This window comes from Phalangium opilio, unplaced genomic scaffold (assembly GCF_054372755.1).
Source record: "Phalangium opilio isolate 3A_F unplaced genomic scaffold, DU_Popi_V2 ptg000231l_1, whole genome shotgun sequence".
Classification (NCBI taxonomy): Eukaryota; Metazoa; Arthropoda; class Arachnida; order Opiliones; family Phalangiidae; genus Phalangium; species Phalangium opilio.
In genome coordinates, this window is record NW_028324222.1 from 14366 (window position 1) to 38770 (window position 24405).

A 24405-nucleotide genomic window follows, 5' to 3' on the forward strand; every position below is an offset into this window, starting at 1 on the left:
AAGAGATTAGTCGAATCCTGTAAAAGTTAAGAGATTAGTCGAATCCTGTAAAAGTTAAGAGATTAGTCGAATCCTGTCAAAGTTAAGATATTAGTTGTATCCTTTGAAAGTTAAGAGATTAGTTGAAAATCTGTAGAAATGAAAGTGATTAGTTGAAACCTTTAGAAATTAAAGTGATTAATTGAAACCTGTCAGTGGGCTTCTCTTTCAGGCCCGCTCCGGGTCTCTCCTCACAGGAGTTCGTCAGGCGGACTTTGGCAATTTTTCCCCGGGCTGGCGCCTGTGTGGCCACGTGGCCGAAGACGTCCAACACGTCCTCATGCTGTGCCCCGCGACGCTGAGTGGCCCCTCGGCTCAACTGTGGCGTAATACCCACGCAGCCGACTCCCTGGAGGTTGTCCTGGCCCTAACCGGTGCTCCATGGGACCATCAACTGGTGGGGAGTGTGCTCTCACTATGGTTCCAGAAGAAGCAAGCGTGGAGGCGTGCCAATCTCCAAGATCCCCACGCTATATTGGACACTGGTTGTGCCGCGCCCCCCTCCGATTAGTGTGGTTTAGTTTTAGTTTCGGTTATTTAATTTAATCTAATTTTATCTATTTAATTAATCGTTCCTCTGTTTGTCGATTGCATTGTTGTATATATTTTTCTCTAGTGCAACTTTGTATATATATTGTGTATTTTTCAAATGCCGCGCTCTCCCGCCTAGGAGAGCCGCCCCGTTCTAAAGGGGTGTACTCTCTACGGCACTCTAATAAACCTGTAAACCTGTAAACATAAAACGGCAGACAAATTTTCGATTGTCAGTGCTTTCCTTGAAATTGGTATCTCGAAGACACGAAAGAAGGGACTTAGTGTTTCAACACACTTATTGACGTTAGAGCTTAAAAACGACGTTAGCTTGTCCAGGACCATTTTAAATTCTTTTAGAAAAAATTGGTGTAAGGTTAAGGTCGAAGCATTGGACCTGTTGCGGTCGAGCTTTAATGGAGCCACTCGACGTCGATGGTGCTTGATGAAATCACTTTCGGCATTTATGTCTAATTTTCCAGCAAAAATGATTGCGCTTTCGATGAGATTATTTTTATTTTCGGTGTTTGTTGATATTTCGTCTAAAGATTTGAGACTGCATTTAATAAGTATAGTAACGTCAATAATGTTCAAATCGGTGGATTCTAAGGCCTCAGTTAAGAGCTTCATTTTTCTTAAGATTGTTCTCATGAACATTAATGACAGAATGAAATCGAAGCTCATCATTCTCTTGTAAAGTCCCAAAGCTTTAGGTTTTGATTTCGCATCGAAGCAGTTCGATGTCGAAATTTCCTTTTGGACGTCACTTATTGGTTCAAATGAAGTTGAAACCGCTTCAACGCTTTCGCCACGTGCAGTCCAACGAGTTTTTGATAAATTTCTTAATTGTAAAGAGTTTTCAATTTCATCTAATTTGATTTTAAGTGGTTCGAAGCGCTTAGTGCTTGATGTGAAGAAAACGTACAGTTCTTCCAGTATGTTGAACATGTCTGCTATTATTGGATTTGCCTTGCAGCTATGTTCTACTGCGGTGTTAGTTCTGTGTGCCTGACAAGGAATGTAAGGTACCTTGTGTCCAACTAAATGTGATACGTTTTCTTGAGCACCATTGAATTCTCCTGACATTGCGCTAGCAAAATCATAGGACTGAAATGCTAGACAATTTACACTTAATCCTCGAGTTACTAAACTCCACAAAATATCTTGAGCTGTGCCCAATCCCGTTGTTTTCTTGGCTACTTTTGCTTCCAACAACCGCTCTCTTGAAACACCATTTTCACTGACACTTCTCACTACAACGGAGAGAATGTCTTTATGAGATTTATCGGGGGTAGAATCAGCCATTACTGTGTAGAAAAGACTCTCATTTACTTCATTAACAACTGCTTTACGGACAGCTTCACCAAGAAGTTTAGTGAACTCATTCTGCGATTCTGGACTCAAGTATGTTACATGGTAAGGCCTCATCTTGGAATCTTGCAGCCATCTTTTGAGGGTTTCATTATGTCGTGATAGTAATTGTACAATTGGTTGAAATTGCCATTTTCGTCAGAGTCAGATCCACGAAACGCTAATCCCTGTCGCCCAAGAGCTCTAGCAACATCAAACAAGATTTTTACTACTTCGGTGTTGAATGCCAACACTCTTTGCACTTCAATCAGTATATTAATTTTGTTCTTGTCAAAAATATATTCAAGCTTTCCTTCGTTTAACATAAACTGACAGTAGTCAGAAACTGCAGATTTATGTGAAGCTGAAGAAAAATGCATTTGTAATTTTCCTGGCTTTTGTTTTCCTGCACTTTTCATTTTCCCCCAACCTTTCACACCTTCTTTAATCCAAGATTGTTCACTTCTATTTCTGCCACATCCGACAGGAAAAAGACAGCAAGCAAAGCAATAAGCAGAATCCATAGCTGTGCTGTACTCTAGAAACTCGAATTTTTTGTACTATTGAGGATTGAAACGATTTTTACCATCACTCGGAAAGGACGAGAGCCTTTTTTGATGAGGACCAAGAGAAATTAAGTATCGTCTTTGATTGTCTGAAGTAATATTTGGTCGATTACCCGGGTCGTGAGCAACAATGTCTTCCTTTAATGTACTTGTAGGTTTTTGATCTTCAGTATTTTTAGAATTAATATTAGATATTAGAGTTTCGCAACAAGTAAGCAAACTTTGACAATTATCTTTCAAAGATTTAGCATAGTCTATCATTTCAATCGCTGATATTTGTTCACTCACTATTGTTTTTCGTTCAATGTTTTTGAGTAGCCTTTTACCAGACATAAACTGATCCAAAATATACGCCAATTTTTAGGCACATTTTGAAAACATTGAAGATTCCTCAATTTCCTCTTCCATGCCAGCTGCGACTTGTTCAATTTTTTGTGTACTTGAATGATTTGGATCTTGCATTAATTCCATGTCAGTCTGATAATCACAATCATTGAGGTCGTTTTTGGTTTCCAAATGATCAAGATGATGAATGTTTGTAGAAAAAGACGATGACGCCTGACTAAAATCAAAATTATCCTTGATCAATTCTTCAACATTAACGTTAGACTGGATTTGTGTATCTTTCGACTTTTTAGATGTCCTCATTGGCGAAAGATTTGTTTTGCACAGCGTCGGTCTTACTTTGAACTTCAGTTCCTTCGCAGTTAATTTCTTCATTAGCTTCATTTCGAAATTGATTTGAATCCTTGCCTGTCACGGTAAGATTTTCGTCGTCTATATCGTCATCTACTTCTGCCATTTTCCCTGCGGAAGCCACAACATGATCATAATTTGATTTTGATGTTGCAGCCGTTTGTGTCGTTTGTATTAGATCACACAGTTCGCCGATTTTGTTCGATTCATTTTCCGATGATAATGATTTTCGACGTTTAGCAGCTTCAAATGGGTTATCTGGTACTCCGACCTTTCTTATATATTGACCTTTTTCCCATTATGACACTTCATTTCATGAGCTTTCTTGTTATCATTGTTAAATAGGGCGTTACACGACAAACATTCAACTTTATACCGATAACTACTTCGGCCAAATTTTAACTCGCTACCACGATTAATTTTGTAACTCATATTTTATACTTTAGTATAAATTCTAATTCAAGAGAACGAGAACCATCTCTGTAGAAAATGACCGAAGTCCGAAAATGAGACCTGTAGCAGAAAGCTTTCCGCGCCAGCTAGAATGTACCCAGGTGCCAGGCCAAACCATTCCCTTAAATTCCCTCTGTAAATTCTCTTTTGCCGGTAGGTAGTTGTAGTGCGGCAAACCACTAGTGCTGCGGTGCGCCGTGCGGTAGAGACAGAAGGCCGGCCGACCGTAGTCTCGTTCTCTCATGCTTTATCTCTCGCAGACCGGCGAGGCACGGCAGACGACGGTTTAACGACGATGCATTTGTAATGGAGTTAAAAGACTATATATGTAGGCAAACAATTTATTCCCGCGATAAGGATTTGAAAAGCTATAACCATAAATTAACAAAAATTTTCCATTTTGAAGAATGCCAAATTATTATTTGAACATGGACTTGGATATATATTTATAAATTAGAATTCTTCAACTCCTTTCCAGATTTTCAAAGTTTGCCAACTCAAAGTTGAATTGTCAAGTTTGCCAACTCTGGCAAAAAGTTGGGAGGGGAGGCTCCCCCCTATACCCCCCATGGCTTCGCCCCTGGCCATGTTACAATATTGCCTTTCATTTCCACATTCTCATTGAAATGTTTGAAAAAGTTTGATAAATCACTTTCAATATTATAAAAAAACGTCTTGGTTTAGACCAAGGCCGAAAAAACAAACGATATGTGTGAGGTTTATCATTTGACTGAAGTTTCAGATATTGCAATTGTTTTAGTTATTTTTATCCATTTAATCCTTAATCAATATTAAATTCAATCAACTGATTTTACTGTTAATCGATCCATTCCCTCTAAATTAATTTAAAAAATTACATATCTACGCTTTTTCAAGAACAATTACATTTTCCGAAAACATTTTATCATGAAATTAATTATTTTGAAGGGAGTAGGTGTTGAGGTGTCAATGTTGAATATTTGAAATATTCTACTGACTTTCTAAAAATAGCAGGTGAACTTTGACATAATTCGAAAGGAAAATGTAAATATTTAATAGTGAATGCCAAGCAAGGGTGTTGCACGAATTTATACATTTAATTTCGTATATCAAAATGCTACATTTCTATTGTCGCCCCTATGAAGAAAAGATTGCACTGCAATTTCCCTCTCCGTGCTTTAGAATTTCTTGGTCATAATTCAGTCTTTATTAGAAACGTCACCACCCCTTTCTACATTGTTGGCGCTACTTGTACACCGGTTACGTATTACGTGTAATCATTTTAGTACGCATAAAGACCATTTCGGAAAACACACAGGGGCGAGGCCACCATTGGGGTATTCTCCCTCACACCAAGGGTCACCGCCAGACTGTGCCAAAGTTCACTACAGGCAAGAGGCTAGTCAACTCTCACTGCCTATAGCGGTGCTTCTAGGAAAGAGAGAGAGAAGACCTCAATGGTGGCATCACCCCTGTGTTTTAATTATCTGTATGTAATTTCCAAAATGGTCCACTCACTTACAAATGTACACCGATTACACTGAGTTATCGGTCCTTCAGGCGCTAGCGAGTGTCAGGCCACAACCGTAATCATTCATGTACACGAATGTTTTATAGTTTTAGGTTATTAAGGTTGGCGGGCAAGTCCGGAGAGTCATGTGCCTTTCACTAATGTGAAAAGGTTTCGAACTATATGATAATATTGGCTGAGTGTGTTGCGACGGCTCGGATGACCCATGCACTGGAACAACTGGTGATTGTTAAATTGTATATATTGGGAATATGGAGGAAGGGGGTTGGGAGTTACATCAAAAGCGCATACATTAAAATAAAATAATATATTTTTCGTGTGCTACTAAAAGAAACCACACAGGATAAACGTTGTTGCTTTGTCTTAAGAAGACGACATTAGTTTATAAATTAGTTTGAGCAAAAGAAGTTATTTATCATAATTTCTTGAACGTCAGTCTTCTCAGAAACTTACTACAGATTTAAACTTTTTTGGTGCAAATTTCAAAATTTGTCAAGCCAGCCTTAATTAAAACTATGCCCGTCAAGGTGCTTTCAAGTTAGTAATTATCGACACGAAATCCCTTCAAAATAATTAATTTCATGATAAAATGTTTTCGGAAAATGTAATTGTTCTTGAAAAAGCGTAGATATGTAATTTTTTAAATTAATTTAGAGGGAATGGATCGATTAACAGTAAAATCAGTTGATTGAATTTAATATTGATTAAGGATTAAATGGATAAAAATAACTAAAACAATTGCAATATCTGAAACTTCAGTCAAATGATAAACCTCACACATATCGTTTGTTTTTTCGGCCTTGGTCTAAACCAAGACGTTTTTTTATAATATCTGTCACTTCAGTCTTAATGTAATTAAAATTTGAAGAATTTTATTTTTGCTTTACCGTCATACATTTGGGGTTGATCTATGTCTAATTGCTTAAAGAAGTACTTAATTATCGTTAATTACATTTAACTTATATCCAATAACATTGATTTCGATAAGCATATAATGTTGTACTTTATTTATGAAAGAAGTTTAAAAACGACGGTATTTGAAATATGGAAGACCAATATTTGTTTCGTACACTGTATACATATACAGTGTTGTCGAGATCAGACCAATATTTGCAACCACTAAACTCATGACGCATGGTAAGACTAATGGTATTGCCGTCTTAGGTACTTCTCGTCCGTTAAGGCTTGATGTAGGGGGATAAGATTATGGCGGTAGTAATGCAGTTGTAAACTGGCACGAACAGTAGAATGGCTTAGTGCAACTTCTTGTTCCAGCGCTCTACTACTAGCATGAGATTGGCTTCAAAACTTTGTACGATGTCAAAGTCTCTATCCTCATTACAGACTACAGTCTCTTCTACGTTCACGATCTTGCACTACCGAAATCACGAAGGTTCTCGCAACCAAAGGTTGTAGGTGTGGAGACCGTTCGGCATAAAGCACTGCCTTTAGTTGAACGTTACCGCGACCTTCACCCAAAATAAACGTGCTGTCCAATTTTTCCTGGTTAGAATAGGTTGGCATTTTGCTAGGAAACGCGATTAACTACTGAAATTCTGCTGCTTAGCTGCACTGAAACCCCCGGTATATGATCTAAAGAGACTGGAAGTTCCTCAAAGTTGAGTTTTCAAAGATTGCCAGCTTGAGCAGGTCATGGTGTGTATAGTGGTGAAGGTCGCTTTAACGTTCGACACGTGACACCACGGTATGTTTGGTCCTCCAATGTCCTGACCCCTGACCCGATAGGTCCAAACAATTACCATCCTGGTTTTTCGGCTCAGCGTTGCGGTATTGCCGGTCCCATTTGAAATACAAGGTCTGTAGTGTTACAATTGTAACAATACGCCTGTTAAAAAGGCACAAGTACTGAAAAAAGAAACCATTGTAATAATGGTTGGCCAATTTTTAAACACCCCTAACCTTAAACTGGACAAAATAAGGAATACATAAAGGTTTCTTTGAGAATAACTTTGAAGCAGAAGGTCCGAGTTGTCTGTGGAAAAAGGCCGTAGTGAAAAGTAATCGTCGTTACGTAGCAGTTAGGATCGAATTTAATTAGTTAGTCTCGTCTCTTAGCAAAATGCCAGTGTATTCAAACCAGGGCAAATTAAACATGATGTTTACGAGGATTACCCAAGACGGCAAAACCTTGCGTGAAATAGTTGAAGCCGATTCATTATTTTTAGAAAGGTACTGTTCTCTGACGAGGCTATTTAGGGATGGTACCTTAAACCTTCATAACGTGCATTTTTGGGAGGCCATTCTTGGGAACAAAATTATCGGACCCTTTTTCTTGATAAGAAAATCTCTGAAGGCATTTATTTGGCCTTCCTGCGTCATGAGTTCGTTGCTTGTAAAGTTATTGCAAGACTTGGACAGATGAAGAGTGCCTGCACCACAATGGTAATCACATTGAACATTTACGTTGACGTTGATGTGTAACCAAACAGATTCGAGGTTGTAATTTGAGGCCCAAATTCCAAGACTAATCGTAAGACTGTGTTTTAAAATTTTTTGTTGCTCCCCCCCACTTGACTGGTATGCTAGGTGATATTTCATAAGAAGAAAATTTATTGAATTAGGGATAGCGAGATGGCTAGCAATGTGGCTTAGAATTAAATTGTTGCTGGTGATTTTGCGAACTATGATAATGATATATTAAAATTTAAATGGAAAAGTTACATTTTGACACATTCCTTACCCTAAAATTTTATATTTGGAGCCTATTAATGTATTATAGTGATAATGTAATTAACTTTAGTGTTAAATGGGAAAACATTTAGGCTGAAAGAACAACTCGCGTAGTTTAATCTTATTTTGTTATTTCAGTTAAGGGTTATCTATAGTTACCCAAAAAAAACTGTTGTTTTCGATTAATTTCACGTTAAATATGGTTATTAAGAAGAAATTAACGGCTTATCTTCTTTTACTAGTGTTATTTCAGTTTATTATACGAGTTTGAACAAGAAATTCTCCTTAACTGCAAACTTTAGAGGAGTGACTTCTTTACTCACGGAACAATCACTATTTTGCCCAAAACTTTTAAATTTCGCGCCTTTTCAAAATGGGGGAAAATGCATTTAAATGACAATTTAATTAATCGTAAGAATTAAACAGGAAAGTGGAGGCTGGGTGAAAGATAAGTGTAGTTTTAATTTTAATTTGTTAGTTTAATTATAAGGTATCCATGAATTTACCCAAAACACGAATCTTTCACATTAATTATACTTGATTGAGTTTAATTTAACGGCTTATCTTGTTTATCTAGTGTGGATTTAGTTTATAATATAAGTTTCAATAAAATATTAATTTTAATTGCAATTACCCTAAAATTTTAATGTATGCGCTTTTTATGTATTTTAATGATCATTTATATTAATTTGAAAGTGAAATAGGAAACTACTGTGGCTGTACGAAAAACTTGTAAGGTTTTAATCTTAATTTGAGCGTGTCTCGTGAGAGTGGATTAAGCTTAAAATTTATTTGAATTTTTTACCCTAATTGCAATGTTTAGTGCAGTTTAATATTTTTGCCATATATTCATCTTTATGGTACCCTAAACTTTTGAATTTCGCGGCAATTAGTTTAAATTAACCTAAGTGTGAAATAGAAAATATTGGGCTTTACCAATGACTTAATCATAATTAAAGAGTTTATTTAGGAGTTATTTGAGCTTTTATCCAAAAAATGTATATTTTGGTTTAATTTCACGTTAATTATATTTAATTGAGTTAAAATTAACGTAGGATTGTGTTTTGGCAGTGTACATTTAGGTTATAAAATGAGTTTAAATGTATGCATCACCTTAATTGCAATTTTTAGTGGAGTTTTCGATTCTCATTTTACGCTAAACTTTTGAATTTCGAGCCTATTAAGATACTTTGGAGATAATTTAAATTAGCTTAAGTGTGAAAGAGAAAACATGGGGCTTTACCAAAGGGCTTGGGTAGATACAGTCTTAATCAAGAACATCATTTAAGAGTTATGAGTTTTCATCCAAAAAAATGTATATTTGGGGTTTAATTTCACGTTAATTATACTTAATTACGTTGAAATTAACTTGTCGTCAGTGCTCATTAAGCTTATAAAATGACTTTCAACAATTAATTCACCTTAATGCTAATGCTTAGAGGAGTTTTTGATTATTTCCAACACATTGCGTTCAATTTTTATCATATCCTGTGCTAGGTTTGTGGTAAAGATTATTTATACAATATGTTAAAGAATTATGTTATTCTATAGCTTAGCTTGAATACCAGTAATTAAATCAAATACCTGTACAATTCATAGCAATTTAAACCAATAAACAAACGGCAATGTGGACTGTGGAAATAGCAAACAACGTAACCCTCCCGTTTCTAACGTGGTTACGTTGAGAGAATCTGTGATGTAAACCTGAAAATTATTTCACCAATTAAATTATATAACGACACTGTCCTCCTGGATTAACCAGCACCACTGATACTTATGAATTAACCAATCCACTGTTGGTAACAAATAGTTTATAAAATGATAAAGGTAACATCATAGTATGACTGATTCAGTAGGATCAAAAATGTTTTAACGAATAATCTGGGTATCTGGTCCTCTACATTGGTTTAGTTTCAGGAATTATATCACACCTTCACAATTAGCAGAATTTTAGTGAGATAAACAAATAATGAAACCGAGTATACCTGTCCTCAAATGAGAATGTTGACGCTCCAACAAACAGTCATTAAGTTACGTAGCTTAAAACGGTAACCTAGGCCCTAGGGTTAGGATTTGTAGCATTAATCGAAGCAGACTGCGTATTTTTGTAATTCCAATCCAAAACAGTGCTGGAAATAAGCTTTCTTATAATCTTTAAAAGGAAAGACACTATAAACACTAAATTACATAGACAAACTAAAACTTAAGCCTTGGCCGTAAAGAACGTCGAAAAGCTTACTTTAAATGATATAAAAACCTCTATTAACTGTAATTATTTACCTGAATTACTTTTCTAGACGAAAATTCGACCTGATAACGACGTATTTCTTATTAAGGGTGCTACAGTTAATTAGAAAATACATATAAAGGTGCTCAAGCTCGGATGAAATACCAAAGTAATTTCTTAGCGTCTACTGCTAAGAAATTATTAAAATCAGCAAGAAACCCAACATTTGAAATTTGTCAACGTAACTTGTTAGCACCCACAAACTTAGGACCTTCTAGTTGTCAACGAGAACGAAATGAAGAAATATGTTTAAGCGCGCTATAAGGTTAGGCTGACCTCTGACCCAAAAGTAATTTTTTGACGTACTGTCTTAATTAGTTAAATTACAAAAATTAGAATTCATTAATTAAAAATCGAAACAAGTAAGTTTCCCATTTAATAAATGCTTGTTAATTTAGAAGTATTCCGAAAACTAACTTCGCTATACCTTTTCCGTATGGCCTATGACCATTTCGTTAAAAAAACGAAAATTTTTTAATGCTTTTTCTATGGGACGCTAACCCTAAAAACTGTGAATTTTTCTTTAACATTACGGAAGGGTGTCATGTCATATCTACAAGGGCCTACCGGCCCTGTAGAATTATAAAAAATCTGCGAGCCCTCGCTCTCAGATTTAGAAATAAAAACACAAAATTGTTAAATACGTTTATGGGATCGAGTTTTCGATATACAGTGTAAGTCGAATCCAGTAGGTTTTTAATAAAGTGATCGGGAATCGCACAAGCTTTCGATAGCTTCATCAACATTTTTAACCAATCCCGAGATTATTAATTCGTAATTAACTTCGTCCACGACAATTTCAACTTGAAGCTTTTCTTTCAAAAGGTGTAAATATTTCTCATACTTTCCATTTTCCACAGACAAAGTAAAATGTTTTGTTCGCAAGACTGATTTTGTTCATAATTTTTTCGGGTTCAATAGACCGGATTAGGGTTGTCTGGTAGTTTTACGCCTTCGGCCACCTTTCTAAAAAAATGTAGTAATTAGATTTGAAGACACGGAGCTAAGACTAAAGCTCTAATTGTTAATAATAATAATTATTAAAGCTTTTTCTACTAAGGGATGTCCACACTAAGCCTAAGGCTTATTTACAGGTGGGTCCCTTTAAAATGTAAAGAGGCGTGGTGGCTACCCCCTATGCCACAGCTAACTGACAGAGTCCTACACTATTTATTAACGTTAACCTCAACAAGGTTCGATGGAAAGGAGAAACCGGGTAATACCGTGCGGAGAGAACTGGAAAACTCAACGCAGAAGGGCTTGTCCCCCGGGGTCTTCACCCAGTGCCACTGTCCTGGTCCGAACCCAGGGGGACCCTTTTGATGCGAGGCGAAAGCGCCAACCGCGACGCCACCCCACTATATGGGGATTAATGACGCTGAGCTAAGCCTAATGCTCTAATTGTAGGAGATTCAAGATGCTGAGCTATGCCTAACGCTCTATTTGTTGAAGATAATTGACGCTGAGCTAAGACTAACGCTCTATTTGTTGAAGATTAATACCTTACGCTCTAGTTGTTAGTGATCAACAATGCAGAGCTAAGCCTAACGCTCTAATTGTTGGTGATCAGCATTGCAGAACTAAGCCTAACGCTCTAATTATATGTGATTAACGACGCTGATCAAAGCCTAACGGTCGATTTCTTGGGGAATCACGAGTCTAAGGCTCGAGAACTTTCATAAAGTATTTTCTAAGGTTGCTGTACCAATGATTAGAGGAAAATTCGTACTTTGTTTTGAATGTGATCCACGAAGGACGTTTGAGACGACGGATTTTTTTTAAGTAAATTTTCGAATTAACTTCCTCGAGGAGGAGCTTGAGATCTGAGGAAATAAATGCGATGTTAAAACGTATAAAAAAATTGAGGATTTCTAGACACTCACCTTTGTTCGATCGGTCAAAATTGTTGGAAAGGTTAAGGGTTTCAACCTTAACTAAACTTAGTTGCGACTCGATAAACGTTTTAGCGACTTCAAACTCTTCGCCACCGCCAGTTAGCGTAACACCGTTCTTTTGAAAAGTTAATTTTACATTGTCGACTTTTGAATTAAGGTCGTCTAATGAGAGATAATTTTGCAAGGACTCTTCGATTTCGATAAACGCCTCTTGAAAGGTGGAGACCTAAAATAGCGCGTTTATATAAGTGTTAAATTATATATAAACGTTAAGGAAAAGCGACAATAACAAGACGGCGAATTTTTTTGTGATTAAGTTGAAAGCGTTGTATTTTAAAGCAACGAGGGTAGTAGAGAACAGTCGCTCTTTATCTATCTTAACATAAGCACCGTATTTCTTCCAATTTGACAAGACAAAATTCAAGGTTCCGGATGGGGTCAAAATTTGAAGGGTTTTCTTGCTAAGTGGATATGGAATAGTCGCTAAATGGCAGGGCTGAAAAACCTGAATCCGAGGTTACGAGAAAGTTGCGAAGAAAAAAGAAAAAATCAGAAACTTACGAAACCAATCTTATTTTCTAATTGCCGAATGGCGTCGCTAATATGAATAAGTCTACTTTCCGGACCAGTTATTAAAACTGTATTCAAATCTTGAAGGTAACCCCAAATTATGCTCTCGTCTTCGGTTAAAACGCAATCTTCAATGACCTGGAGTTGGACGAATGGTTGAATATGTTTGTCCATTTTAATTTGATGAGTTTTATTTTCTTGAGGTTTGGCAGCCGCTTTTTCTTCTTTCAATATTTGTCTAATTCTTTGCCTCGCTATGTTAAGGTCTAAAGACAAAATTTCAGTTAGCTATGATTTCTGAATATTTCTGGGAATAGATGAAATTAAACAGACTTTTTATTGCTTGAGATTCGTTTGGACGTTGTTCGGAGGCTTTGTTGGTATGAATTAATTTTAAAATCTTAGTTGATTTTATAAGAAATTCATTCACATTTTTTTCTTTGGCCATGTCTTAAATAACGTGTAGTTCGTCACTTGGACTTAGAGCACTAAGTCGATCAATTTCATTTTGAGTGATGTTGGTTTGTGAAGTTTTATGAAAAAAAAATTTGTCAGACTAAACCTATCGGCACTATATGATAATCAATAAACGTAACAGCGATACTTACCGTTCACTGTTTACTTTGACTACGTCCTAGTTTTTGTCTTGTTCCGTGTTACTCTGTCGGTTAGGGTGAAGCTCTTGGGCTGCTTTATGCTCTCGGTCAGGGTTAAGCTCTCGGGCTGGTTGAAGCTCTTGGGCTGGTTGAAGCTCTCGGGCTGGTTGAAGCTCTCGGATTGGTTGAAGCTCTCGGACTGGTTGAAGCTCTCGGACTGGTTGAAGCTCTCGGACTGGTTGAAGCTCTCGGACTGGTTGAAGCTCTCGGACTGGTTGAAGCTCTCGGACTGGTTGAAGCTCTCGGACTGGTTGAAGCTCTCGGACTGGTTGAAGCTCTCGGACTGGTTGAAGCTCTCGGACTGGTTGAAACTCTCGGACTGGTTGAAACTCTCGGACTGGTTGAAGCTCTCGGACTGGTTGAAGCTCTCGGACTGGTTGAAGCTCTCGGACTGGTTGAGGCTCTCGGACTGGTTGAAGCTCTCGGACTGGTTGAAGCTCTCGGACTGGTTGAAGCTCTCGGACTGGTTGAAGCTCTCGGACTGGTTGAAGCTCTCGGACTGGTTGAAGCTCTCGGACTGGTTGAAGTTCTCTGGCTGGTTGAATCTCTCGGGCTGGTTGAAGCTCTATGGCGGGGTTCTTGTTTCGAAGAAGTACTTAAGTATCGTTTATTACATATTCAATAACTTTTTCGGTAAGCATACAATGTTGTACATTCCTTATGAAAGAAGTTTAAAAATGGCAATATTTGAAATATAGAATTAAAATGTTTATTTGTTTCGCACACTCTACACATACACAGTGTGGTCGAGATCAGACTAAGCTATGTCGATAGTAGGAGGTATTTTACAGTCTAATTGATGACTGGTAAGGTTAATCATTCAAATTGCACACCCCAATTGGGATCATTTTCAAGCTGCTGTGTTTAATATTCCCGAATATCTCTTAAACGGGGTGGACCTTTACTCGCAACAAGGACGAGTTTGCCATAATGTGCCAAGAAACAGCCTCTCTCAAAAACTGTAAAGTCAAGATACTAGACGCTTCACTCGCGGTACGTAAAGTTAAACTCAGTCCCAAAATATTGTTAGCGCATGAAGCCGCGCTTAATAACGGTACTGCCAAATATAATTTTACGTGCCCCGAACTTAAAACTAAAACAATCTCTAGCGGAAGTAGCACCGAGAGTTTTAACAATATATATCTAGGCCCTCAGCCTAATCGCGTGATTATGGGAATAAAGTACACTTGATATTACATCATTTTGCAAAACCGCGAGTAAAAATCTTACTGTCCCTATTGAATTTGGCGCCATTGGTTTTAGAATAATTAAAATGTTCCACTGCGAAGCGTGCCGGTCACGAATGTGGATGTAACGTCTTTAGGAACCTTTTAAAACGCAAAACCATATACGTACTCTCCCAAAAGTAATTAATGTAATGATAAAATGTTTTCGGGGAATGGAATTGTGGTCGAAAAGCCGAGATAAGTAAATTTTTGAAATTGATTACCAGTAAAATAATTTATTTCAACGGAAAACGGTAATGGAATGTTGTTTTTTCTTAAGCATGCATTTAAGTTTCAATTAAATAGATAAATTAATATCTGATCCTTCAGACAAGTGATAACCTCAGTCTAATCGATACTTTTTAGGTCTTGATTCTAATCAAGACATTTTTGATTAATATATCAAGGCCCTCAGCCTAATCGCGTGATTATGGGAATAGTGTCCAACGCGGCGTTCAAGGGGAGTTACGCTCTGAATCCCTTTAACTTTAAAACTTTGGATTTATATTTTTTGTCTCTGTACCTTCGATAACGAACAAATACCATCGAAACCTTTGACTCCTGATTTCGGTAAAAACTTGTATATACAAGCTTATCAATCATTGTTCGCGGGTACCGGTATTCATTATAAAGACGACGGTAACGATATTACTCCCAACGAGTTTGCCAACGGGTTAACTCTCTACGCTTTTGATCTGACACCTGACCTATCTGCTAGCGAAACAAACCACTGGAATCCCGTTAAACAAGGACAATTAAGATTGGACATGGGATTACGCCAACCTAATATGAAATTAATACTTCCGCAGTATTGTTTTAGCTTATAAAATGAGTTTCAACAAATAATTTTCCCTAATTATCTTTTACCGAATATTCGCGCCTTCCATGTTTTTCTATGATAATGTGTTTTAAATGAAAAAATCGGTTGGACGAACAACTCGTGTAATTTTATTATGAATTATTTAGCTTCATTAAAAATTATTCCTGTCTTTTCAGAAAATATGGTTGTTTTCCGTTAATATCTCATTAATTATACTTAAGTTGATATTAACGCTGTACCTTGGTTTTAGTCGTGTTACTTTACAATATGAGTTTGATTTTTTTAAACTTAATAGGAGTTTTTTTGTTTGCCGACGCGCTTGTATTTTTGCTTTTAAGTATACCTTTAAAATATTCTCCTTCGGAAACTGAAAAATGGGCAATGAAGCTGTTTTAAGAAAAGGGTTGTCGTCCACTGCGTCTCCTTCGACTTATATTTATCGGTCTTATCAGCATGGAAAAATTTGGTTAAGTCTCGCGAAGGTAATGGTTTCCGTCTATATGGCGCCAGAAACTATTGGCTACTGTAAAGCCGTCACCAAAAAGGTGAGCGAGCGCTTTATATAATCAGAACAGGATTAAGAAAGCAGAAATTTTGGATTCGGTTTTAAAGCAAAGGACTTGGTATGGTCATGGTCAATACATCTCATCTAGCTCTCGTTTCAGTCCGAGAGTTAGAATAAAATTCAACGGCTCTCCCAGAGTTAGTACAACCTTTTAAATTTCAATGGCTCTCGCTTTCAATGTGGAAAAAAGTGCTTCTGAGTGATAATTGTAAATAATCAAAAGGAAAATGGAGGCTAGGTGAAAGATAAGTGTAGTTTTAATTTAAATTTGTTAGTTTATTTTTAGTTATCCATGATTTTACCCAAAAATTGCGTTAATTTCACGTTAATTGAGATGAAATTAACGTTGGATTGTGGTTCGGCGGTGTTGATTAAAATTCAATAAATAATTCACAAAAAATTGAATTGTTTAGTGCAGTTTTTGATCTTTGCCGAACAACCCCTATTTTACCCCAAACTTTTGAATTTCGTGTCTATTAATGTATTATAGAGATAATCTATATTGATTTAAGTGTGAAATAGGAAAAAAGAGATTTACCAGCTTATAGCTTAGTTTAAATCTTAATTATGTAGAGTAATTAAGAGTTATTTTAATTTTTGTCCCAAAAATGTACGTTTTTGGTATAATTTTACGTTAATTATACTTATTTAAGTTGAAATTAGCGTTGGATTGTGCTTCCGCAGAGTAGATTTAGCTAATAAATTCTAGTGGTCGGCGTTTGGACAAGATAATCCACAGAATTTTGGTTAATCAGTTATCCATGGATAATAATCAGATAATTATTCGTGATTACATTGCATTAATCATAGACTTCCCGTGGATAATTTCAAATTATGGATAAAGATAAAACAAACAGATATTATCCTATCCAAATGCCGACCACTAATAAATTCAGATTCAATAAATAATTCCCATAAATGTCAATGTTTAATTGAAAATTCAATTCTTGCCGAAAAGACCCTATTTTACCCCAAACTTTGGAATTTCGCGCCTATCAATGTTTTTCAAAGATAATATTAATTAATTTGAGTGTCAAATAGGAAAAAAGGGGTTTTACCAACTTCTAGCTTAGTTTTCATCTTTATTATGTAATTCAATTAAAAGTTATTTTAATTTTTGTCCCAAAATGTACGTTTTTGGTCTAATTTTACGTTAATTATACTCAATTAAGTTGAAATTAACGTTGGATTGTGGTTCGACAGAGTAGATTAAACTTTTAAATTGAGATTCAATAAATCATTCACATAAATGTCAATGTTTAATTGAAAATTCAATCCTTGCCGAATAATACCTATTCTACCCCAAACTTTGGAATTTCGCGCTTCTTCAAAGACTCCGCATAATTTTTCATTTCACCCCATAATATTCTGCTGAAAAAACCCTATTTTACCCCAAACTTTGGAATTTCGAGCTTATTAATCTTTTTTAAATATAATATAAATTAATTTAAAGTGTCAAATAGGAAAAAAGGGGCTTTGCCAACTTCTAGATTAGTTTTAATCTTAATTATGTAGATCATTTAAAAGTTAATTTAATTTTTGTCCCAAAAATGTACGTTTTTGGTCTAATTTTATATTAATTATACATAATTATGTGCAAATTAACGTTGGATTGTGGTTCGGTAGAGTAGATTTAGCTTATAAATTGAGATTCAATAAACAGTTAATATTAATGTCAATGTTTAGTTGAGTTTTTGGTATAAGTGTCGTTGGGGCAAGAGAGGGTAGTTCAGTTAGGCTTATTTAGTTTCTGAAATGGATTTTAATGATTAACTTGATTTAATTGCGACGTTTGGTGAAGGGCACGTATTTTTACCTCTCCGAGTGACGATGACGTCACGGAGAGGTATAACACTGGACGTGTGGGTGTATGTGTCTGTGTGTGTGTCAGTGTGTCTGTCACACCCCACGTGACCGCGTTCGCGGTTTGCGTGTCGGAGCAAACAAATACCCGATTTCCGGAACGCGTTCGCGGTTCACGGAAATTTGGCCATTCATCTGCCAACATCAGTCTTTACTAACTGGCTTCTAAGGACCACAATCTGCTAGTCTTTGTCCATCCCACATTGACACTAGAATGTACTTGCTGGCTCGTAAGCACCGCCATCTTCTGTTCTTCGTCAATCCCACATTGACACCAGCTTCTATGCACCACCATCTTCAGGTCTTTGTCCATTCCGGCTTCTTCTCCATCGTTATCGTTTGGTTTTAAGATATACGCGGCGATCGGCTAGGGTTACGAGAAACGTCTAGTCTCCCAATGGCAGGGCTTCCACCATCGGTTCACGCGAATGCGTTTTTAGCCACATCGTAGTATACGATGAGGCTCTTAGTTTGATCTGTCCTTTTGTAGTAGTGCCACAGTCCTGCCTTTGGCAGTATCGTTCGTCATTTTTGAACGTCAAGAGAAAATACTTTTCTTTTTAGTTAACGTTACAGTTCACAGGTGGAGTTTTAAACTTGATACAGGGAAGAGATTATATTTCTTTAATTTTCTTCCTCCACGGAGAATCGAACCGCGGACCTATCGCTTGCCAGCCCATTACTAAGCAGCCTCGCCCAAAACCGCTTGCTAAGAAACGCTCGCGAATAGAGGACTAGTCTCGGAGAGTTTGTCAGAGACAGGGTCCCATTCCTTTCTCTTCAACTAGGAGTCATGATCCTATTTGAAGCCAGGAGATATAACTTCGCGGTAGGAGAGGCAAAAAGTATATTATATAAATTTTAACCGACCGGGAAGAAGTATTTCCAATTGATCTCGTTGTTCTAATTTACGTACTTTACGATCATACGATGTGGCTAATATTTTGTCTTGACAAACTTGTTATCTATTATTATAAGGGAAACGAATCGTGTATATACCCCAAAATTTGAATAAAGTGGGCAAGAGGGGTACCCTTCACTTTAAACGTCAATATTAGCAAAGTTTCGAAAGATAATAGGAACATGTTTGTTTTAAACGATTTAACTATTTTTAAAGTTATTTACTGGCGACTAAAATAATTAATATCATTTATTATTATTTAATTATTTAAGATAAACTTATTTCTATGTAATGACACAAGTGAGAATTTATATAGAACGTGTAATGAAGATTGCATCCGAATCGAAACACTACTCGCATATCAAAGTTAATATAAAGCGAGTAGGATGATAAGATCTCTTACAAAACGATAACATTTCCTTTTTGCAGAATATTAAATGGAAATATTTTATATATTTTTCGGCATTACGATTCTTTAAGTAGTTGTGTAGTTATAAAGCTCTGTTTCATCTTAATATTCCAAGAACATCTTTTGATATTAACATTTCTAATTTGGTGTTTACTTTTTAATTCAGCTTTACTACATTTATACATAGTGTAAACGCATTTTTTTTATATTCGTTAGATAATATGGATGTTAGTTCTTCATCTATCCACAAGTGTTGAAACGATTGGGTCTGTGAAATAAGATACCCTAGATTTAAACTAGAAATGACCTTGTTTCGCCTCCTTTTATAGGAGGTGTTAACGGTACAGAGTCAGCCGAAAGTTAAATACACCCTTCAGTGATACATTTTAGGTCCTCATTAGAATTATTGAGGATGCAAAGGAAATTGTTAAACGCTTAAGCCTTTGCTAAAGACCTTGGCAATATTTCGCCAATTTGAACTATGTATTTCCGGTTTTCTCATTGGCTGGTGGATCTGTGTTTAGAAAGTAAATTTGTCTCGGCTCGGAGAGGTTTATTTTGGTTTCCCAACTTGTTATATTTTACCCCACTCTTTTGTGCCGAAAAGTGCCGAAACGGACACTATTTTACCCCAAATAGCCGAAGGCGGAGCCATAAGTCATTTAGATTGTTTTAGCAGACGATGCATAGGAGAATATCTACTTTTTAGAATTTGGGGTAATTCGGCAAATATAACTTCGGGGTAAAATAGTGTTGCCCCTTTTTTTACAGTTTAACTATATATATGGCGATAACTGACTCACGGGCAAGGCCGGAAATAAGAAAAATTTCTTATAAGACAAGTGTCCAATGACTGTTTGAATGGAAAATTTATAAGATTTTGTTGACTGAAGTGTGCAAAATAGTGTCATTTCTCCATGACCAAGCTATCAAAATTTCGGAAAATTCAAGGTTCAAACTGTCCAGTGACCCCCTTAAATTTTAAAACAAAATTATGGGACAATTTAAAATTTTATTGGACAATGTCCAGTGTCCTGCGATTATTTCCTGCCCTGCTCACGGGCCGTTATGGGGAAATTATTCGTGTGTAGTCGGATACGTTATCTTCCCTGGCGGTTTCATATTAATTTATTGTAAAAGAATCAAAGAAGTAAGAATTGTATAGAAACAATAATTTTTTGAAACCTGCATCGAAAACCACTAAAGTATGTCAGTAGCAATTAAAACCATAATCCAAAAGGCACGAGAAACGAGAAGTGTAATCCTTTCTAGGTAATGTGTCTTATCCCTTCTATAAAACCCCTGCTTTGGCAAGCACGCTGAGTCGCTGACTAATCTCTCTCTCTCTCTCTAGTCGCTACGTTACTCAGCAATTTCTTCATTTCTAGGAGGACCGCGGGGCAGAGAGGTTCTCTATAGTTACGTGCCGCTTAACCTGGGTTGAAATTATGTTATATTGTAATGAAAGTGAATTCAAGTTGATTAAATTCAATTAAATAAACGTATGAAGTTCCGAGAGAAGTGCGGACTTCTCTGAGGAGCCTTAATGCGCTCTCGGAACGTAAATACGGATTTCTTAGTTAGAACAGAGAAGCCTTGGTTTCTCGCAGATGTCCATGGAAGTTTAAACAATTCAAAATTATGTGTAAACAAACTAACTACCGCAGAACGAATAGGAGGCATTGAAACAAGTAAAGTACTTTCGTACGAACTTGTTCTATTAATGCTCAATATATTTGAAATATTTCAATATCGTGGTGTGGTAGTTTTGCCTTTGTAAGCCACGCCAGTCGTAACTTCTCCCTTCCAATTTGTTTGAAAAATATAAATAGCGGTTTGATATCGTTGTTTCATGGCAATGTTTATTATGAGTAGACATAGTTTGAGATATAAGGATTTGAATAGATTTTGATATTGCAAATAGGAATTTAATCTAGCTTAGATATATCTCGAATTGGAAATAATAGAAATATCTTTGACTCGAAATCGGTTTTGAAAAAAGGAAAGATATGGGATTTGAAGCAAGTGTTCCTCATCTGAAAATATCTGGGCGTCAAGACCCATTTTTAGGTTGCAAATACCTGGGATTGAAACCTGTGTTTAGGAACTGAGAATATCCGGGTTTTTGAAACCTAGTGTTTAGGAACTGAGAATATCTGGGTTTTAGAAACCTAATGTTTAGGAACTGAGAATATCTGGGTTTTCGAAACCTAATGTTTAGGAACTGAGAATATCCGGGTTTTTGAAACCTAGTGTTTAGGAACTGAGAATATCTGGGTTTTCGAAACCTAATGTTTAGGAACTGAGAATATCTGGATTTTTGAAACCTAGTGTTTAGGAACTGAGAATATCTGGGTTTTCGAAACCTAATGTTTAGTAACTGAGAATATCTGGGTTTTTGAAACCTAGTGTTTAGGAACTGAGAATATCCGGGTTTTTGAAACCTAGTGTTTAGGAACTGAGAATATCTGGGTTTTTGAAACCTAGTGTTTAGGAACTGAGAATATCCGGGTTTTTGAAACCTAGTGTTTAGGAACTGAGAATATCTGGGTTTTCGAAACCTAATGTTTAGGAACTGAGAATATCTGGGTTTTCGAAACCTAATGTTTAGGAACTGAGAATATCCGGGTTTTTGAAACCTAGTGTTTAGGAACTGAGAATATCTGGGTTTTCGAAACCTAATGTTTAGGAACTGAGAATATCTGGATTTTTGAAACCTAGTGTTTAGGAACTGAGAATATCTGGGTTTTCGAAACCTAATGTTTAGTAACTGAGAATATCTGGGTTTTTGAAACCTAGTGTTTTGGAACTGAGAATATGTGGGTTTTTGAAACCTAATGTTTAGGAACTGAGAATATCTGGGTTTTTTGAAACCTAGTGTTTAGGAACTGAGAATATCTGGGTTTTCGAAACCTAATGTTTAGGAACTGAGAATATCTGGATTTTTGAAACCTAGTGTTTAGGAACTGAGAATATCTGGGTTTTCGAAACCTAATGTTTAGGAACTGAGAATATCTGGATTTTTGAAACCTAGTGTTTAGGAACTGAGAATATCTGGGTTTTCGAAACCTAGTGTTTGGGGATTGAGAATATCTGGGTTTTTGAAACCTAGTGTTTAGGAACTGAGAATATCTGGGTTTTTGAAACCTAATGTTTAGGAACTGAGAATATCTGGGTTTTTGAAACCTAGTGTTTAGGAACTGAGAATATCTGGGTTTTCGAAACCTAATGTTTAGGAACTGAGAATATCTGGATTTTTGAAACCTAGTGTTTAGGAACTGAGAATATCTGGGTTTTCGAAACCTAATGTTTAGGAACTGAGAATATCTGGATTTTTGAAACCTAGTGTTTAGGAACTGAGAATATCTGGGTTTTCGAAACCTAGTGTTTGGGGATTGAGAATATCTGGGTTTTTGAAACCTAGTGTTTAGGAACGGAGAAAATCTGGGTTTTCGAAACCTAGTGTTTGGGAACTGAGAATATCTGGGTTTTCGAAACCTAGTGTTCCCTTACCAAAATATTAAGTAATTTTTAGTTCATTTTAAGTTGATTTACCCTCAATAAGATGGACTTTAGTTTACAGTAAGTAGCCCCAAGTGTGCAAACAATTTTCCTAGATTTAGTTTGTAGTATTTGGTTCGTTTTTAGTTAGGGGCTAAGAAGTTTTCAAATTTTACTTAGTATTAAGGTGTAATTTTATTTTCAAACAGGATGAAAAAAATTTATTACAGATGACAACCAAAAACCAACTTTGACAACCAAAAACCAACTATTTTTAAGTTAATTTTACTTGACCATCTATAACTTAAATGAAACTTATTGATAGTTTTTTTTCACAAAAATATTAATTATTATTCTTCAGATGCTTTTTTATTTATTCGTGTGGTAAGAGGGGTCGATGGAAGTGCATGCGCAGAGAATAACAGAATAGTTTTAAAACAAAGTGCAAAATTGGGGAAACTATTGCTAATTTGCTTCAATAGTGTTCGCCGGTTCTACGATAAACATATTTTCACCTTGTTCAAATTGTATATAAAAGCATGGCACTAAACGACAGTTTTTAATGTTTACAGCTATCACTCTTAATATGTCTTCAATTTTTTTAATATGGTTCACAGTGTATTTCTCAACTGGACCTGTTTTGAAAGGGGTGGATATTTTAAATTTTTGAAGAATTATGTAGTACGTAATTTCGCAAACGCAACTGTTTGCCTCACAAGCACAAACAGGGATATGCTTTACAAAAGATTTAATTTTTCCGTAAAACGCGTCTCCATTTGGTAAGAGGCATTTAACAAACATAGTATTATGCTTTTGAATTCTAGCGTAAAATTCGCTATGGTAAATGATATTGTTCATTTTTAAACGGTTAAACAAATAACATTCATTTACGATGTCAAGCTCGGACGTCATTGATTGTTGAATGTAAAAGGGTAATATACTTGGTTTTTTAACCAAACCCACAACTGAGCATACTTGAGTAATTCTTTCTGTTAGCCTGTAGCGCTGACCTTTAATTGATAAATCTTTACAAAATTTTCTAGCATCAGAGTTATCTTTCAACTTGTTTTTCAGTACTGGAATGGTTATTAATTGCGCGGCTGATGTAGCTAATTGACTATAAATGTACTGAGTGCCATGACACATTCTAACTATTAGGCCATTAATATTTTCAAACTGAAAACAAGATGTCTCATACAAGGGGCCTAGTTCAAAATATGTGTCCGCCAGGTGTAACAATTGATGGATATTAGATATCATGTGCCTTTGCCCATATAGCTCTTCAAATTTCATAACGTATCGCGATAGTAGGGTTTTAGCTTGGTTTACTTCATTTCTGTTACTTTCTTTAGACAAAATAAAAATGGCTTGCACCAATAAAGCATGGTGCTCAAAATATACCACGGGCATAATGTCGAAAAAAATAACAATTGAATAATAGAGCAGGAAATATTTGTACTCAGCGGCTTTCCAGAATGCTATATCCGTGGTCGAGCGAGGGACTCTTCGCACAAATGAAGGAGGTCGTATAGATAAGATTCTATTATCAATAAGAGATTTTACTTTTAACAGTGAATAGGGTTCCTTGGAAAAAGCGGTATCTAACCAAAGTGACATAATCTTTCTCGTAACACCCAGATAAACAGTGTGCATTATGTCTATTGAAGTACATTTTATAACGTCAGGGACTAGGTTACTTAGAATTGTCGGACCTTTAATGCCAAGTATAGCCCTTCCAGAATTCATCGCTTCTTGCCCTAAGGCAATGGTTTCTTCATGGGTTCTACAGCGATAATTTTCGTATTTATAGATATGAACAGATGATGTGTCTGATATTTTAAAGGATTCTCCTTTTTGTAAGCACTTAGGGCAACCA

At 36.2% G+C, this 24405-nt stretch overlaps 1 protein-coding gene across 1 annotated transcript; it reads right to left on the reverse strand.

The window, feature by feature from the left end:
* Positions 1-741: 741 nt before the first annotated feature.
* LOC149612788 (zinc finger MYM-type protein 1-like) lies at positions 742-1998 on the reverse strand. Its single transcript, XM_089858167.1, has one exon. It carries the CDS (start codon positions 1996-1998, stop codon positions 742-744), a length of 1257 nt encoding a protein of 418 aa, XP_089714293.1.
* Between the last annotated feature and the right edge of the window lie 22407 nt (positions 1999-24405).

Bases quoted from the DNA above. Each gene is read 5' to 3' on its own strand.
- LOC149612788 (XM_089858167.1), bottom strand. From the start codon at position 1,998: ATGAGGCCTTACCATGTAACATACTTGAGTCCAGAATCGCAGAATGAG.